General features: G+C 41.7%; 1 protein-coding gene across 4 annotated transcripts in view; it reads right to left on the bottom strand.

The window, feature by feature from the left end:
- Window positions 1-19,601, bottom strand: part of PDLIM5 (PDZ and LIM domain 5) — a 124,054-nt gene that overhangs the window by 55,674 nt on the left and 48,779 nt on the right. For all 4 annotated transcript variants that reach the window (XM_064510499.1, XM_064510501.1, XM_064510502.1 and 1 more), the window contains one exon: window positions 310-352. In XM_064510499.1, the coding sequence (XP_064366569.1) occupies window positions 310-352 (43 nt within the window). The remainder of the gene's footprint in view (window positions 1-309; window positions 353-19,601) is intronic.

The raw sequence follows: 19,601 nt of genomic DNA, 5'->3' as shown, positions 1-19,601 counted from the left end.
TCAGGTTTGGGAATAGCCTACTTTGCAAAAAGCAGCACTAGCTTTAAAAACAATTCAGAAATTTGGAAGACAACATATTTACTTGCATGTTTTCAGGGATAATCACTTGGCATCTTTCAAATCTCTTTTGGAATAAAAAAATCACTCCTAGCACTGCAAAATTTGAATCTTTACGTGACACATGGCAACTGAGCATGCTATATTGAAAGGGAAGTTTGAATGACAGCTCTTATCAACAACAGGGTTTGACAGATGGGTAACAGTTAGTTGCTACATGCTACATTTCTTGGCTGTTGATAATGAACATACCTTTTGTACAGGAACAGGATCAGGTTTTGGTACAGTCGCCACTCTGGAAGAGAAAATATACACGCAACCTTAAAAATCAATTCTTTCATGGTTAAGCATCTCCCTCTCCCAACTCACCACGTCCACCCACGGATGTATGAATTATGTTCTTGTTTTCCTTCCTCGGAAGGAAACAAAAATTATTCAAGTTGAACCTATAACATTGTGGTTAATGCAGGACAAAAGCACAAACAAACTGGATGAACTTATCCAGATGTAACATGAGGAGCTGTAACATCTATCAGCAAATACTATTTGATTTATATTATAATGATACCATATCACTAGTTAGGAGACATTACTCAAATTTGTTTGTTGTTTTTCTTCCCTTCATATGAGACTGTATCATGTAACTCAAAAGTTCTGGGCAGATAAGCCAAGTTTTAACAGAGCATAACCTTTATTCAGGGTTAAAACACAAAACTTCTCTTAAGCACAGTAACAAAAAATGCCTTCCGAAGGACTGTTATCAAATTAAGTAACATGGAAACTCTTTGCATAATGCTGGGTCTTCAAAGGTAAGCTTAATGTAACTCGAACTCCACAGTAGATAGCAAAAAAATTTCTTGCAAACAACAAATGCATTGACGTTTCCGCAGGGCAGCAGGAAGCAGAGCAAATAGCTTATTGGGAAGCGCAAAGGAGAATCGACAAGTTGTGTTACCCCAAAAACTTAACTGGCAGCATATCCTGGGTAAAAAGCATCTCATTTCATTTGTAGTTTTTTTCAGATTTGCACATATATATGTACAAAAATACACAGACACTGCATAATCTCATAAAACAACAAAAACCCAACCCACTGAGTTTTTGTGCACAAACATTGCTGCCGATGTGCTTTAGGGTTTTCTCACTGTTTCAGTAGAAAAGTGGCTTCCTGCCACATTTCAAAACATTTCTTGCCATATTTGGTAGATGCTCAGAAAAGCTGGCATCCTACAGACGATCCAAGAAATGGTAGTTACATCCTGAGCGAAATCACACAACCCTGATTTCCTAAGCATCTTTTAAGTAGGGTTTTGAAGAGCTGAAGCTGGACTGTTACTTCTGAAAGATAATCTGCTGGGCAGGTGCAAAGATTAATTTGAGATGAGTAAACGCAGGCTTCGATTTAATTAAACACCTCTACTGCACAAATCAGCTTTACTGCCAACATCGCGCCCGCCACCGCGCCGGGCTGCATCATTCACCGCTCCGAACTGCAGAGCTGTCAACCGGCAGCAACAAAAGCAGCAAGAGGAAGAAATGCCAATGCATATGGTAACTTTTCTCTCTTATAAGGACTACAGTTAGCAGGAAACATGTATGTCACTCCACAGCTTAGGTACACATTTTTTAATAATACAACTTTGAATATTTTGAATATTTATCAAATTGACCTAACAGTAAAAAAAAAAAAAAAAAAAAAAAAAAATTCAAGTCAACTACCATATCTAATGGTTGAGAAAGAAATTTCTATCTGCTACAGCTGGACCCTGATATTCCACCCTCATAGCAAGAGCATAACAAAGTTTTCTTCTACAAAATAATTAAATCTGAGGTTGCGATGTATGAGATTGTACGTAGAATGGAATTTTTGCTCAGCGCTATTTCCCAATGATCTGAAGACATACTTGCTCTTGTTTAAAAATACCATACCAAAAAAAAAAAAAAAAAAGCTCTTGATAACCAAAATGTTCCCAATATTCTTTTAACGTTTGGAGTCAGACGGCATACCATTACTCTGTTTCTCCCAAACATACTTGAAGCAAGGGCATAAATTTGCGTGTCCCAGACATACTTCAAACAATTTTACTTGGCCTTGTTGACTTCAGACCATAATCAGACTAAAATCGGTGATTTATCCAGGATTGCGCACAGAAAGTGCTCACCCGGCAAACTGAGCCACCAAGATCTGAATGTGAAAAATGCGCGGCGGTCAGACAAGACAGTGCAAAAGGAAATGCTCAGTTCAAGTGCAAAAGCAAAACACATCCGATGCACACATTTAAGAAAACGTTTCCTTCAGAGCTTAAAGCTTGCCTATTGCTCTCAGGATTGGGATAGATATTACTAAATTAGCAAAGCAGAAAAGTAATTTAACTGCAGACTCTTGCACACTTATTGAGTTGGCAGCACTCAACATCCCACCTAGCCCAACCCAAGCACGTCAGGACTTCTTGTCGTTTTGGCTGACTGTATTAACCACTGATGACACAGGCTTTCAAAGCGATGCAAAACGCTTTCCTCCTTACAACCCGTTAAAAAAGTAGGATGGCTTCAAGCAGAAAGACATTTTCTGAATTACTCTAACAGTTCAGGATATTAGTTTATGTAATATTTTAAGCAATGTACACACAGAAGACATAACAAAGACAAAAGCCTGCTATAAATGCTTATTACAGACAGCGCACACACAAGTTGCTGGCAAATTATGGATATTTGAGCCAGCTCCAGGCTTCAGTTGCAAGTGTCGCAGGAATTATTAGACCCCACGAAAATACAAGCAGCAACTGCCAGTTCCTGACAGCCCTAATACTGAAAATGAAAGTGCATGCAGTTTTTGCACATGCTTCTCCATCAAGATCAAGCCTGTTTGTCCTCTCAAAAAAAAAAAAAGAAAAGAAAAAAAGAAAAGCTATGTTTAGGCTGTGTAAACAGTTCATTCAGACCAGACAAACACGATGGGATTTGCTCTGTAAACATACCACAAGCTGGTCCTCCCCGAGGAATACTTTTGTGACATTTAACGCAAGTCAAAACATTCCAGCTTCCCGCGCAGCCTTATTAGGAAAACAAATTGGTCTGCTCCTCACTGTAAGCAACATACCCAGCAAAAACTACTCATTCTTTAAATTCTCCCTTTACTCATTTCCTTTCCAAGTATTTCACCCTAAAAAACATGCCAAGAATGTAACAGGATCCTTCTATAATTACTAATACCTAGAAAAATCCATAATTAAAGGTGAAGTTACAGTATTTCACGCTACTGTCACGGATACAATTCGATATGCCATCTCCAAAGACAGACCCTCAGCACAAATAGCATAATCTTAATAGTCAGTGTTATGGAATCAAATTCAGTGTGAAGCAGGATTCTTTGGACGAGTCTCAGCTGTCCCGCGCGTGCACCTCCAAAAGGGAGGACCAAACCCATCAGCTCACAAATCTGAAAAGCTTCACCGCATCCAAACTCCTGAAGACGTTTCCGAGCGAGTCTCTCCTCTCCACTTGAGGTCCCACCACGCTAGCCCTTCTGCCCCTTACGGAAGAGGCCGTATCATATTCACAACTTTAACAGCAGATGCAAAACTCAGTGGAAAATCACAGGGAGGTAACCACATTTATCAGCCTACCTACAAATAAGAGGAACACACAATACCATTATTAACACAAGTATTTGGGTTTTTCCCATCTCTGTATCCTGAAGGATTGCTCGTAAAGTTAATCTGAGATACAACAACAACAAACTGCAAAAATCTTCACTCCTACAACGAAGGTCAGGCTGAGTTCAGGCTCAGGAGGGCTTTCTACAAAATTTGAATAGGTGACTCTTTCTAATAGGGAAAAAAAGGAGGATTTTTTTCCCCTCATTTTCAAAATTAACTCCTTTTTTCCTAGCTGATCAACCGGGATATAGTTTTTGGCAGTAGATATTATATCCCTGAGAAGCCACTGGTCAGATCTTCTTTCTGAAAATCTGATCCTTTAACGGCTTTACCATTTTAGTCTACAGTTCAGGTTTTTTGCTTCTCTTTATTTCTAGACAGCAGTCCAGTTGACAGGGTAGAAAGCTAAATGCATTTGCTTTTCGATAATTAGCCAACTCTCATGAAAAAAAATGACAGGCAGAAAATGTTTAACATATATAACAAGTCAGGACTTTTACTAGGGGTTATCTGAATGAAAACAAATGCAGATGTAATTTAAAGCAAAGAAAAAAGAGCTTATCCAAATATTTCTTTTCCTAGACCAAAGCCCTTTCTCTATTACAGACATAATTCATTTCTTACCAACCTTGCTCTGGATCACAGCAATGGAAGGGAAACACATTCCTGAGCTTGCTTTTCGTTACAACATCTATATTATCAGGAACGGTTGTCTTACAGACACTAATAACTCGAGCAGCCTGCCAGGCAGTAACATAACACACATTTCCCACAGGTTTGTAGAAACGCACACAAAATGCCCCAAAGCAACACAAGATGGTAAATCAGTGCTCGAGCAATCTTGCCAGGGCAAGCACCAGTGGCCTAAACACTGCAGACCTGTGCACATCCTAATACAAGCCACAGAGGAGGCAGCAGAATTATCTCTAAGTACTAAATGAGAATACTCAGTGTACTGGAATTCTTCGCCCTCATTACAAAAATCAGATGACTTTTTTTTTTCCTTAAGAAACACGGCAGCGCTTTCAAATCCATGGTCATCATGCTTAGTGACATATCAACAGGCTGTTCTGGGCCATCAACGACAATTTTAGTTCTTAAGCCTCTTTTTTAGTTATAGTTTATTATATGAGTTTTCACTTAGTTGAACATGTCAAATTATGTCACTATCCAAATACGGAAGGAGCTTTATTTAAAAATAATTTCTGCGGACATTTAATGCATGTATCTCCAAAGGAAACGCTAACTACCATCAAACACAATGCAGAATTATGCTGACTGGCTGCTTAGGGAAACAAAAGACAATCTTAAACCAGTGCTATAAGAGAGCTAAGCTGGGACGCCAATTTGTTTTTTCAAAGCACAAGGGTATTTCACATACTATATACCTCAAGGAGTCTTGCTGCTAACCTCTCTCATTCCATAAACTAGTTCTTGCATTCGAAATGCATTTCTTTCTCCTCTTGCCCTACAAGAACAGGCCATAAACTGGAGACAATTCAAGAGCTAAAATGCAAAGACCAGCACGCACACAATTCTCTCAGCATTAAGAAAAACAAAACACTGGAAAGTGTTTCTGCGGATTCTCAGTTTATAGCTGAAATGATAGAAAAATACTCAGTCAGATGGGTGATGTTTAAACAGCTTTAAACCCCACTTGGAAAGAACTGATGTTCAGACTTTCGGTCTTCACAGTCTTTGCTGAGATGTATTTAATGGACTAAGCTGAGAATATTGGTAGTTTTTTCTTGACAGAACATATGCTCAACATCTACCACCTCTGAAATATTGCTTTGTTATATTTAGCCTAGGAATATTAGCTTGTGAATCACTCTCAAGTGATTTTAAATTTTCAGTATGTTTAAAGGGGGAAATAAATATAATGTAACATGTCAGTATTTTACATTGGGTTTACCTTTACGTCCTCGCACCACGTGCTCCCCCCAGGACATCAGATTAAGGTCAGGTAGAAGCAAGAAAAATTATGTTCTTCTTTTACTGCTCATCTGATATTCAGCCAAATCAATCCTAGGTCCTCTTCTTAAATTTAAATACGGTCTGGGATTTCATGATTATGTGTTAAAATAAACAGCACTGACATTTTAGGGGAGGAAGAAGCTGCCTTCTCCTTCGGTACTCCCACCCACAAAGGATCAGTTGTTTTCAGGACCTCCCAAAGGCAACCACCGCTCATAGTCTCATTCCTGTGGTCTGTGGCAACCCCTACTGAACACATTTGTAAAGAGAGTTTAAGTGCAGTCAGACAATATTTTATTCTATTAAAACAAAACCAAAAACAAACAAAAAGCATACTGTGGAATTTATCTCGCTTACCTTCTCACTGACAAGACTTTTAAAAACGTCCCATCACGGCAGAAGAGGTTTAGAAACCTAGAAACCCCAGGCAGGTGACCCAATGCATTATTTGGTACCTTCTTTGGGCTCTTCACGTAACTGGACGACGTGACCACTATGGCCTGAAGCCGACCAAGGTGCAGCGCAGGACAAGCACTTGGATCCCCAGAAACATGATGCTCCTGTTACCGAAAATGGCTGTTTCTGGTCTAGTGCGAGGTGAAGTCCAAGACTGCGGTGGGATTTCTTGCTCCAGCTGAGGGCTGGCACTTGGACGAGGAGGAGGTCATCTGTCTGCTCTGCCCATTACTCTCTGGGCAGAGCTGGGACAGGGAGAGCGCAGATGCTACCAAGCCATGTCCTGCGTCTTACAGGCAGATCGCTACAGGTAGTCCCAAAAACCAATTATGGAGCCAATTATTGTAGTTCGGGGTGTCTACATCCTGTCATCTAGCTCACTAGGTGGTAATCCTCTACCCTCCCTGATGTGTTACTCATGAGCAATGGGGAAACTAATGGCTCACGTGCAAGACTAGCTTACGCCTTACCTTCAGTGATGGTGGCTATTTCTTATCACTTTTGCCTTGCTTCTTTTTACTTAGTTTAAAAAAAAAAAACACTACTCCTGAAGCTGCCTTGCCAAGCAACAATGTCTACCCAACATTTAAATACAAACGGCAAGACAGAACAAAAGAAGGCCTTCAGCATCTGCACCATGGCTTATAATGAAGTGGAAGTTATACATTTAATGTCTTCAGAAGTGTTTATTAGACACTAATTCTAACACAGCAAGCTACCTTCTAAAAATAGCAAGCTTAATCAAAAACATAAGTCTAAATGACTCGCAGACCTAGTCATTGCTCCAAAACCCTCAAAAAGAAATGCTAGACTAAGTGCTGACTTCAGTCTGTCATCAAATCTAGGTTATAATTTAGGAGATTCAACATTTAATATACTAAATTTTTTTTCCAGTGCTTTCCACAATATGGTGACTAATGTTTATGTTACCTCCTTTGTCTAAAACACAGCTCAAACAAGCTCAAAAGTGCAGCCACACGTACTTTAACTGGAAATCATCACGACAACCAACCTCCTCAAGCCCCAACATACCCTTATTTGGGAAAGGCTTTCATAATTGCATACTTGGGAAACAGCATTTATATCAAGTTCCTTCTCTCACATGAAGTAACCAGCAATTTAGACAGCCATTAGATAATGATGTTTTACTTCCTTCTGAAGCTAAAAAACACCATCTCTCCTCTATGAAGCAGCTCAGCCATTCATGGCTTTATGAGGAACTACGAAAAAAATACCGTGGAACAGTAGTTAACCAAATGAGATGAAATCTTCGTTTCCAAGGTGTCAGGTGGCTACACCAAAAGAAGAGTCCAGTCCCTCTTCCTGACACCAGCAGCAGGAACAGTCATCAGCCCACGTGGACACCCAAAACGCCGCCCAGGCTTTTTTTGCCTAATCCCAACTGTACCCTCAGGCCTCCCGTTTCTTGCCGACCCTTTATTACGACAATACGAACAATCTGAGCAACCTAACACTAGAAGTAGGTCAATACTGCGAAGGTTCTTGGGAAAACCGCTCCTTTGAAGTTCTGGACTAAAACCTTTACCCGACTGCAGGGGGTACTTTGGCGTTCGGCGCTGTGCATCGCCAGCCGTTTCTGAACTGCGTGGACATGTCCTCAGCCTGTCCCAACTGCCTGGCTGACGGATGCTCAGAGAAATCACTGAGCCTGGCCCTGGCCCAGAAAACCCAGAGACCTGGCAGAAATCACTAATAAAGGTACATAAGACTAAATACACTAAAAAGTATCAACTCTGTATTCTCTTTAATAGGCTATGCTATGGCTTTAATTCTTTCCAGTTAAGGTCAAAAATACCTTTAAGCATCCTTCTTGATTCCGGAGCGTGACCCACCACCAAAACTGCAAGTTTTTGTCCTCAGAGAAAACTCAGTTTTTTTCTTTCAGCCCCTCAGACGCCTCCTTCTCCCTCCTCCTGCACTCCAGCGGGGAGGGATGACATTCACCCTCGTGGTACCTCACCTCAGGGTCCAGCTAGGTGCCTTCCTTCTCCCACTACATTATGTTTATTACAAAACCAATTTAATGAACATGCACTTGCCAGAAGAAGTTAACTTTTTCCTCTACAGCCCCTTGCTTTTGTTGGCCTTTATCATTTCCGTGCGTTGTTTATACATTTATATATTTAAGGTCATTGGTTTAATAGTGTGTACTGCAGGTCTTGCATGTCAAGAAAAGCTGTGCATGTCTCGACGTGGCTGTCTGTTGTAGCTTTAGATGTCTAAACATTTCTATCTGAAAGAAGTCTTATAAGAAAGCCTCCAACTATTGTTCCATAAGGCCTCAGGTTAGCGTGGCCAACAGGTCCCACCACAGCTTTATGAGAAAGCGAAGTCGAAGTCAGAGCAGCTGCCAGAGGAGATTCTGCGGCTGGAAATTATTTTGTTTACTGCAAGAGCTAAGCAAGAAAAATTGCAAAGAAACAACAACCTCAAGTAGCTAATTCCTAGTTAATAGTCCGCACATGAACAAAGTACAATGGAAATTTAATGTTTGTTTATGTAAAGGTACCTAAAGTTCCTCCACCATTCGCAGCAACAGTGAAAGCAGAGAAAACGAACAATCCCATCCGACCCGCACTAGTCCAGCTAACCAAAGAGTTTTCCCTTCCCACAGTCTTAGCTATAGAAAAGCAGTTTTTACCCTTTTCTGCTCAAAATACTTAGGTAATAACATTCACAGCATGCACACAGGCATATGAAGCAATTAACTGTTTTTGTGAGCGACTAACCAGTGATGCAAAGCTGATGCAAAGCACTTGACAGTCACAAAGCCTGTTGAGACCTTCACAATGCGGCAAACTACTACTATTATAAAGCAAGACAAAATAAGCAAGCAACCTTTGACAGGAGCAATAAATGTTTCTACCGCCTCATGGGGTTTTGCGGTTCTGTGCCACAGACATGACTTTCTACTGATAATACACTGGAATTTTTCAAAGGCTGGAATTTTTCAAAAACTGAGAGAAAAAAACAAAAAAAACCCAAACAAACAAAAAAAGCTTTTTGCAGAATTCAGCTGCACTGGGGAGAACATCTGCACTTGAAAAGGAGGATTTTTTTTCCTTGCAGGTGGATATCAGACTAAAACCAAATGAGATAGGAAGGTTTCTTATTCAACATCTGATTTCATCTTTTTCATGCTACATAGGCCGTCTTTTCTTACTTCATTTTTTATGTTACATACATACTCCCCTCACTCACCTCTGCACGTTGTACAACTATGAATTATTTCACTCTTCTTCAGGAGCTGAGCACCTTAACACTTTTCTTCGCTGCAGGTACCAAGTACCTCTCTGTCAGATGGTGCAATGGATATGTACCTAAGTAAACTGCCAGCAGTTGCTCCCAGCTTGTATTTAGCTTTCTTTCAGACCTCTAGAGAATCCTGAATACCTGAAAACTTGCTTACTTTTCCCAGCCTTACTACAAATCCTGTCTTTCCTATGCTGTTACACTTCCATGCTACTGCCACTATCTTTCCGCAATGCAGTTATTTTCCAAACCATTTCTTCTCATTACATTGTTCACTAGAGCAAAGTAGCAAGAGCCTTGCTCACGAGTCAGGACATGGCAACTTTGATTCTCAACAGCTGAGAAATGATCTTGTATGGCATAAGACAGGTTTGATTTAAACAGTGTCTCATTTTTTCCTGTGGGCAGATGCTTAGGAACAGTTTGTCTGGCACCACCGGGGCAACTCACGGATCTACCTTGTTCTTCTCTTCTTTACATCCCACATTCACAGAGGGGAAGAAGTTGCTACCTGAAATTGAAAAACTAAACAAATGTTTAGGTTACCTGTGCAGGTACTATACAGATAAATTACTCTTCTGACTCTCTCAGTTAACTTGAACTATTTTTGGCATATGAAGGATGCAGCATGCTTTTAAACCACATAAGCTTCTTTTAATCCATTTAGAGACAACTGTCTCCCGACAGATCATCACGTAGCCCTTTATAATTAAAGAATGCCTGCAAGTTAGCATCATAAACCTGGCATATGTCGGAGAGAGGTGCTTTTCAAAGGAAAATAACAGGTGTGGGACACACTCTTCATTAGGAAAACAAAAGCGTAAATAGAGACAAGCGACATCACCGGCGGCACCCAAACCAAGAGCTGACGGGCGTTCATGAAGGAGAAATGGTGCAAGTTACGCGGCGGACTCTGGAGCAGGTCAGGCTTGGGCGTATCGCTGGCAGGTACACAACATTGGTACGGATGGATAGTGCCAGACTGTGCGCCGTAGGGAACCCCGAACGGTGAGAACACAAGGAAAACCATCTTCCCCTTGTTCTTAATATTAAGATTGCAGGAGCAAGAGCAAGCCAGTTATCAAAACTGAGATCAAAATAAATGACTTCTTTAAGTATACTCATACAATCTGGAAAATACAGCAAGCACATTAGACAAAAAGCATTGTCTAAAAAAGGTGACACAGTTTCAATCTCAAATATATTCACGTACTATGCAAATTCGCCGGTAGGAAGGAGCATATTCTAAGAAATGTTTCAGCTTCCCGAAGCGTAAGCTTTTCCATTTATCTCGAGTTGGCCAAAAGCACAGGAAGCACCACTGTTCACGCACGGCTGCCAAACGATTGCCAAATCCCAAGGCTACTTCAGGTTCTGGGAAACCAACCAACAGTGCTTTAAAACTTTATGATCAGAAAACTTTTGGACCTGGGTCAAACAGTTATTATTCCAGCTTGCTGTCTCTCTGGCAGCCTCATTAAGCTGTTGAATTCAGGAGACATTTGACTAACGTTATCAGTGGAGAATCAAAATCGGCTACAAGAGCGCTTTGCCTAACGTTTGCACAGAGTCACCACTTTCTTGCTGTGCTGACGTCTCCCTCTTAACACTCTTCTTTGTGTAATATTGCAGGAAAAGTACTGCTCAGTGCCGCAAAGCACTACGACCAGTACAGTTATGCTAACCTCAGGAAGCTTTTAATCAGACTGGTTTTAAATTGGTCACATAGGCAAAATTAGATGCCTCCTGTTGTCTTCTATGTCTTCTTCTATCACACAGCTTTCTGCAGTTCAATCAGAGGCCTCTGAAGGCTTCCTCAAATAAAAATTCCCAGGGGAAAACAAGACACAGGCGATAGGACAGCGATGATGATGATAATTATGGTTTCCATCAAGGTAAAAGAATTTCTTCAAGTCTATGTTCCCATCCTCAACCATTCACATGCACACAACGTGCATCGAAAACGGACCGTGCAATAACGTCACCTGTGACCAGCAACAGCTTTTCTAGCTACGCCCCGGCACGCTAGGAGAACCTAGCGTTTAAACCAAAATTCAAAGCGAAAACAAAAATACCTCTGGCTACGTAAATAAATGAAAAATGTAGCAATTAGTGCAATATCGTAGCAAAACAAAGAGTTTCAACCAGTTAAATGATCTCACAGTCATCTCAACCTAATGACACATTTGTTATCTTTTATGCAGGTAGTAACATTATGTATTTCTTAAAAAGGGAGACCATTTAAGTAGTATTTACAGACTGTGATGGTGGGCAAGAGGACTGGATTTGCTGTGGTATGAGGGTATGAAACACGAAGATCTCTTCTCCTAGGACTGAACCTGAGGTTGAGAGCAGTCAACACTTGATCGCTAAAATCATTTCAGTGTCCTTGATGGTATATTTTTTAAGTGAATCAAATGTGGCACCTCTTTCACGCTGTTCATACAGGCCAGACTTGCTCTACCTCAACGACCACAGCTGGCACGAAAGCAGAGTGGGCAAAACTGGGGGAGCCATTTATTATGTGCTAAGGGAGGAGCAATTCTTCGGAGCCAGGGGCAGGCAAGGATAATGCTTCCGCACCTAAACATATTCCTGCCTCTTTCAACACACCCCTTGCATAGTCTTGGTTACTGAGTCCACGGAAAAGCGCCAAAAAGTTCTCCTAACACCTGGATACAGAAAGCTTATCTTGACATATTCGAGTGCCTTGCCCTTCAGTATTCCCCCCTCCTCCCATGTCAACTGCCTCAAGGTCTGGCCAGGCATTTTTTGCCCCTTAAAGTGAAGAGCATCCACATACAGGATAAAAACAAAATTAACCAAGTTAAAATAGAGGATTATTTGTTTCTTTAGCGGCCCTGTGTATTCTGCAGAGACAGATAAGGCCTGCTAGGAGGTAGAACTGCAGCACTTTGGACATCGCACACAAGCACTGCAGGACTTCATTATTGCAATATTTGTTTCCACACACCGAAGCAAAGCTACTCAGGGCAGGATACTATCTGTTTGCTGTACGTGGAGGGGTTTGTATTCATTTTTAATCTCTGCAATTCTGCATACACTTTCTGATCTCTTGATTTAGCACAACCAAGAGCTGGTCTCCTCCAAGGCACATGTACCAAACAATTCTCTGTATCCTTAAAAAAAAGCAGAGATATGAGTACCCACGAGTAGCACCCGTGAGTAATATTTAGACTAGACAAGTACATGCATTATTGGGTGGGGAAGAGTTTTAGCAGCTGTATTATTCCAATGCAGCTGTTCACAATTACTGGCATGCGTTGTGAGGCAGTTCTGATTAGAGATATTGTTTAATCTATATATAAAGGCATTATTTTGCTACTCAAAAGTTTGGCATTTAGATGGTAACTGCAAAGCTTCAAAACAAGTCTATCTGTACTGTCCCAGCTGGCTATTTTAAAGTGTGCCAACAGAATTAAAATGTCACTAAAGATCATGCCACTCTCCGAGGTATCTGTGTTATTTTAAGCAGCGAAGATAAACTGCTGCCAACTTCACATTGTTTCCTTACATCTTTCACTCAATAGCTATGGACGCGGCTTAAAATAAACGCACAAGGACAATGACACCACATGGCAAATGCTTGCTAACGAGCCTCTGAAATTCCAAAAAGGCACCGGATGGGCTGCACGGGTCAAGTTAGAAGTGGACCGACAAGCTTCACCGGAGCTTGTGAACGGCAAATGCTCTTGGAGACCAGCTGTAGAGGAGAACCACGCGCTCCTTCAAACAGGTCAGCATCCACAGCAGCTCTTTAATCCACGCTGAAGCCCTCCCACCACATCTGCCCTCGTGGAAGGAGGACCACCTTAGGGTCCCCGAGCCATTCCTCATCACATCTCCTTGCCCGATCACCAACATGCCACAGCAACCTACAGCAGAGCATAGCATTACACCACTGATGGCATATCCTATATCTTCATTGCCACATTTTTACCTAAATAGATGTCAGCTATGTCTGACAGATCCTCTTTGGGGGGATCAGACCAATTTAATCCCCCCCGCCTTTTTTTTTTTTTTTTAAGAAGGAAAAGCACTGAAAAAAGTCAAGAGGTAACTTGACGACTGGTGACTCACGATGAGAGAAGTACTCCATGGTATTTAGAAAAAAAAAACACAAAACCAAACAGCAGGAACTTGGTGCGTCATAAGAAAGATCTGATGAATTCCTCACATTTTTTAAGCATAAAATCATTTCGGTGAATTATACAATGAATAGGGTGAGTGAAGAGCAAGTATCTAATGTTTGTGATTACTCTAGCTCACCCCCATACTTCCTTTTGGCCTCACCCACAGCGTGCAGCTATTCATGATATCTCATCCTAACAAGGAGACATTCTCTAGTGCTAATGTATTGGAAAAAAAAACTCAGCCAAGAAAAATATCCATGATCAAAATTAAAGGTTTAGTTTTAAAATAAAAATCAACCGTGGAATTACATCTCCAAACAAAGCCCCAAAGAAAACTGCAACCTTCTCCATCCCTCTTTAAAAAAAAGATGGAAAGAAAAATAAAGCAAAGAGTTTCATTATGTCATTTATTCAGATCTTGCTCAAAGGTGAGCTGCGTCTGCTAAATACTGGCTTATGGCAGAAACAGCTCAGGCCCAGCCCTGCAAAGTATTATGTTACTCCAGGAAGGCTGCTAAATGCCTCAGGCTCCATTAACTTTAACAGGAGATGAAACCCTTCTCTTTAAACAAAGACCTTTTTTTTTTTTTTTTTGACACACCAAGAGAAATTTTTTTTTTTGTTACTTTGTAACTATTTCACTCCAAAGTGCTTTTGTTACTTCTAGCATAAAATAAGAAAAAACACATCTAAGTTAAAAATAGGAATCCATCCTCCCTACAAAGACACAAGTCTACCAGGTAAGTACAGCCTTATGATTACATGAAATGTATTTCTCATTTCCCCAACTTTAGTGGGGTTTTTTGTTTGGTTGGTTTTGTTTCTTTCTTTCTTTCTTTTTTTTTTTTTTTTTTTTTTTTTTTTTTTTTTGAAACGATCAACAGAAATGTTGAAATAATAGTGATTTTAAGCACTGGCATGCTACCCCCAAGGCTTTGTGGAAAAGGACTGAACTGTAAAGCTCTTTATCTGCCTTCTAAAACTTGGGAAAAAGATACCTGATGACTCTCTTGGCCAAGGGATTCCAAGATAACTATCAACTGCAGACACATTTAAGTACTTGAGAGGCCTCGAATGGAAAACATTACACATTTTTGTACTTCCAAACGCTGTTAGACATTACACCTAGCGCAGTGCGTGTGTTTTAGTGACTGCACGTGTCACTGAAGCTTACAAAGCCACTCCACACGAGCAGACTGTATTTAAAGAAAAAATAATCCGCTAGCAATCAAGCAGCATTAATTTTCTCTGAAGTCACCGCACTCATTAAAACTTTGGCTTTCTAAACTGCACAGGACGTTTTAAGAACGTATTCTACATACCATTTTTAGCCTCAGCATAGAAGCATAACAGTTACAAAGGATACTATATAGTAAGTAGACCCTAAAATACTCTGGTTTTATTTTCTTACCAAAAGGCATTAAATGTGTTAAAAGTGCCTTCTGCTTAAGCTCACGTTATTTCCGTAATTCACTCCTCCCTGCCGAGGCATACTGCCTCGTACAGCCGCAGTCACTCACAGCTTAAACGCAAAAACCAGACTAGGCAAAGAAGCAAGCCCCCAAAAACTCAAAAGCCAGCTGCCTCTCAGATAACCCATTTAATTGCCCAACGAGGACTTAATTATTCCAGTCGGAAAGGAACGGCAAACATCAGCTTGGAAACAACCTCACCTGCTGACACAAACTCTCTATAATGCCTACGGGCCTATCTCAGGCAGTCGCTTAGAGCCTCGGGAATTTTTTGTGGGTTTTATTTTGGCAGATTCAGTGCTCATCTACATCCACAGAAGACCAACTTTTCAAACCTTCAGAGAAATCTTTTTTTTAAAAAAAAAAAACTATAGTTTTATTTGCATCTTGGTAAGAGTTAGGAGAGTTACAAAATTTGTAGCTTGCCAAAATTGCGGGAAAAAGTACTTGACATATATTACAAGCATAAAACTTGCATAGAGCTAAGAGGAACACTGAAGATCCAAAACCATTAAAGCGTATAAATCTGCTGTGAATTTAAACGCAGTGGAGAGACCGAAATCACTTGCGAGCTTCATTTTAACCGAGAGACTCCACGCAGCTTACACAGTCTGCAAGAATGCTGGAAAAAAAGCTAAGACCTAAACCTGCGCCAATATTTTACAGAGTATGCACCCAACACAGTTTAGATTGACTGCACTTGATGCCAACAGAGAAAACAGACAACAAAAATCATTTGCTTGATTTCTAAGAGAGCTGCGTGTCAAGCACACAAAAACCCAAGGCCAGCTCCTGCTCTAGTGGGCACGACCCTCCGTAGCAGCTCCGTGAGCCCTGGTTTGAGCCTCTGCGGCAAAGCAGCCTTTCCAGTGGGCAGGCTACTATCCCAAAGTGGTTTTTGGAAGATCTGCAATCTCTTCCCCACCCCCTCCATTTCACTCCTATACATCTGTTGCCGCTATTTTTGCTTTTAAACTCTTGCAGATCAGAAGTACAGGCAATTCTTCGCCATGGTATATTTGCCCAGAAAAGGCGGTCTTTCAGGGCCTGGATCAACACTAACATCCCTGGATTGAGGATGTGCCACAGCGCTTTCACTGCTTCTTTCATGCCTACTATCTCTCTTTTTCTGCCCCCAAGAGTTATGCATTCCTCCCTCAAAAGCCTCCTCATTCTCTGAAACACAATATCCTTTCAGCCAGTTGTTTCCTTTCGGGTCTGCCCTTTGCTCCTGACTTTCTAAGCCACTCTCTGATGCCCATGCTCCCACTTTTCAGAGCTGCTCAAAACCGGCAGCATCACAAGCATCTCCCTTGTATCGATCCGCTGCCCGGGGGCGAGCACGGATCTGACGTCTCCAGCGGCAGCCGGTGGCCTCAGGCCGTGCCTAAGACAGAGGAGGATTGTGGAGCACGCGCGAAGCAAACGGAACCGGTTAAAAGGGCAGTTCAAAACCCTTACGAAGTCGGGGTAGGGTCTCTGAAACCTTCCTGCTCATCTCGAGAAGGGAGGGAGATTTTTCATTCCACGCACTTCTGCGGGAGAAGCGCAAACGTCTAACGGCTTCGCCAGAAGCACCACGGGGTCGCAGGGAACTGTCATCCCATCAAGAACAGAAATTCCTGCATTTCTGCAAATGGAAGAGCATCCTCAACTGCAAAGACAAAGTGCATTTTGTCTAGCGGGGATAAGGAAGAGTGAGCTGGGACCAAGCTGACGTTTCGGGTGCATCCTCAGGGCTTTCTAGCTCAGGTCTGGACCCACCAAGTTGAGCAAGGCTTAGCTCTGACGCAGACAGCGGAAACGGCGCAGAGATGTGGGTAAAGAAAACCAAGAATCTCTTCCCAAATGACTCGTCATGCATTAGGGGAAAGTGGGGCTACACCGTGCACAAAGTTGGAAGCAATTAAAAACCAGCGTGAGAAAACACTTTCTTCCTGTACACAGCACAAACACCTCGATGTTGTCAGCCCGAGATTAGAGTGGCGTTGACAGAGCTATGAAACAACACCCACCAGACCCCGATTTAATTATTAGCTGCAGCTACTCAGGGCAAATCAAAGCCAGAGGCCTTGCGCAAGCACGGCGCTTCTCGGGGTTACGGAGCCACCGCCGTTAACTCCCCCCTCCGCGGCTCCGCTGAATCATCGGTACCAGCCAGAACGAGTCCGGAGACCGGCCCGACAGGTTGGCCCACCCGGCATGCTGCTTGAGACGAGGCAGGGCCTTCCCCACGGTTTCCAAACTGTCTCAGTACTCTTCACGCCCCGGCGTTCAGACCAGGACATGTCCACTGGAACACGCTACTGAACGTCAGGCCAACACACGTCCTCTCGGAAAACGCCGGGCCACCGCGCCGATGCCGAACCGACACACACGTCGGCCTTTGCTACTCAACCACCAGGCAAAACTGGATTTTCACCCCTAATATTAAAGCAACAGCGACCGTAAAAGATGCAACTCACAGGCGTAGAGGTCAACGACACTCAAGAGTGTTTTGCACCAGAGCTTTCAAGGAGAGCGTGCCTTTCTCCTGGTTTTATTTTCCTCTGGCGACTTCTCTTTGAGAGATGAAACCCGTGCACACTCTGAAACCCAAGTATTATGTAATAGTTCAAAGCAAAATTAATCCGTCACTGAAATGTAAAATATATGTAATAATCAGTATTTTCCTATTCAGTTCTTTGCAACAATAAAGCGTGTGTGTGTGGGATGGGATCAAAAACTTCTCAGTTCACAAGGAATTAAATAAAAATGACTGCTAATAGTCACCTCTAATTTAAGGGTAATTATGGTATTTTCATTTGTGTAACATCTACTATTGAAGTCCTCAACAGATTTTAGGTAAGATCAGATTTGCCTGTGTGAATGGCAGATGAAAGAGTTATCCGCATTACAAAAATGGAGAAAAAAAGAAAAAGGAAACCAGAAGAAAGAACTTAACACGGCCTGAAGCCAAACCAGATCTATGGCAAACCCAGGAATGGAACTAGAAATCCTAGATGTAAAAGCGATGCTTAATCACAAGATCATCTCTAAACAAACAAAACAACATCTGAAATAACAAGATTACTAACAGACAACACATTTTGTGAGTAATATAACATTTTACACAAAGCCATAATTAGGTGCTTCACATAGCAGGTAATACTGCCACAGGAAAAAAAGTTTTGTTACACTGTGCTGCAGCACTTACGGAAGATTAGCGATTACATACTGCAGTAGCTTGCATAGCATGGAAATCCATTATAACACACGGAAAAGAAAGCTCCAGTTGTATCAAAGGCAGCTTGGAGAACAATATTCTTTGAAGATTACTTGAATGAAACAATATAAAAAAGAAACTGAAGAATACTGCTTTTCTAATGGCTTGCCATAAGTCAAACCAAAAAATTAAAAAATATATATATACACTCCCCCTCCAAGGATTGTTTATAAAGAGGAGGAAGACAGTTACCAAAAGACCTCCTGAAATACAGCTATGAACCTTTTTCTTAGAAGAACTACAAGGCAGGAAACGCACACTTGGAAAACGTCTAACTGGGAACAACGCTAAGAGCAAACATCATGGCAACCCCTACGGACCGGCCAGTCTGGTACCTCACCGTTCCTTGAGAGCAGACACTTTGCCCTTACATAGGAAGCAGGCACTTCCACCAGTTAAACAGCAGCTTTATACCACAGTGCATCACTATCAACAGGCAGCAAAATTAACTCCCATAATTTAAAGAGATTCATTCCACTTACTTAGTGAAGATGACTTTAGTTTTGTTGCTGCACTCCTAACACACATGCATCTAAAATACATGCACCTAATGTTTTGGATATAAATTCAGTCCTCTAGTTAGAGGTGTCTATGTTATTCAAGAACACTTAAAACGAAATAAAATTGCAGCCTCTTCAGACTGGGGATGTTGGAACATGTATGTTTTGTTTCCACCCATCAATAGCAATGAAAAGGTTTTTCAACACCAGGAATGTGTATCAACCTAAAAAACAAGCAAAACCGACTGACTCGCCTAGCTTGCAACCTGGAGGTTATTAGTCGGCGGCGGTCAGAATCCCAGTAACACTCACTACCACCACAATCAACCTAGGCACATTTTCGGTATTAAGTTTCAGCTTGCAAATGTGAGCTCTTGCTGTAAGCAATAAAATATAAATCTGACCATGTGGCGTACATTAGCTGATTCGCTGCTACCCACCAAGATACTCCCTCAACTCTGCTTTTTCCAAATTTGAAATATAGCAGGAAGTTATTGGAATTGCACAAAGTGACCCTAAATCACAAGCAGGCGTTTGTCTTTTACCCACTAGCTAGAGAGCTGCAAACCGATCCTCACCGACTGTACATCCGCACCGCTCCCTTGAAGCACACTGACGGCCCAGGACCTGCTGAGATCAAGTACGATGCTCTAATTTCCAGATATTTCCTATCATCTACACCGTTTCAGGCAAAACATATCCGAGTAAATTAAAATTGCCCACTCCTGCCTCCACAGACAGAAATCAACCACATCATAACTCAGGCGCAGTAGAGCTTAGTTTTAGTT

Source organism: Dromaius novaehollandiae, chromosome 4, assembly GCF_036370855.1.
Source record: "Dromaius novaehollandiae isolate bDroNov1 chromosome 4, bDroNov1.hap1, whole genome shotgun sequence".
NCBI classification, from domain to species: Eukaryota; Metazoa; Chordata; class Aves; order Casuariiformes; family Dromaiidae; genus Dromaius; species Dromaius novaehollandiae.
This window is presented reverse-complemented; position numbering and strand designations above follow the sequence as displayed.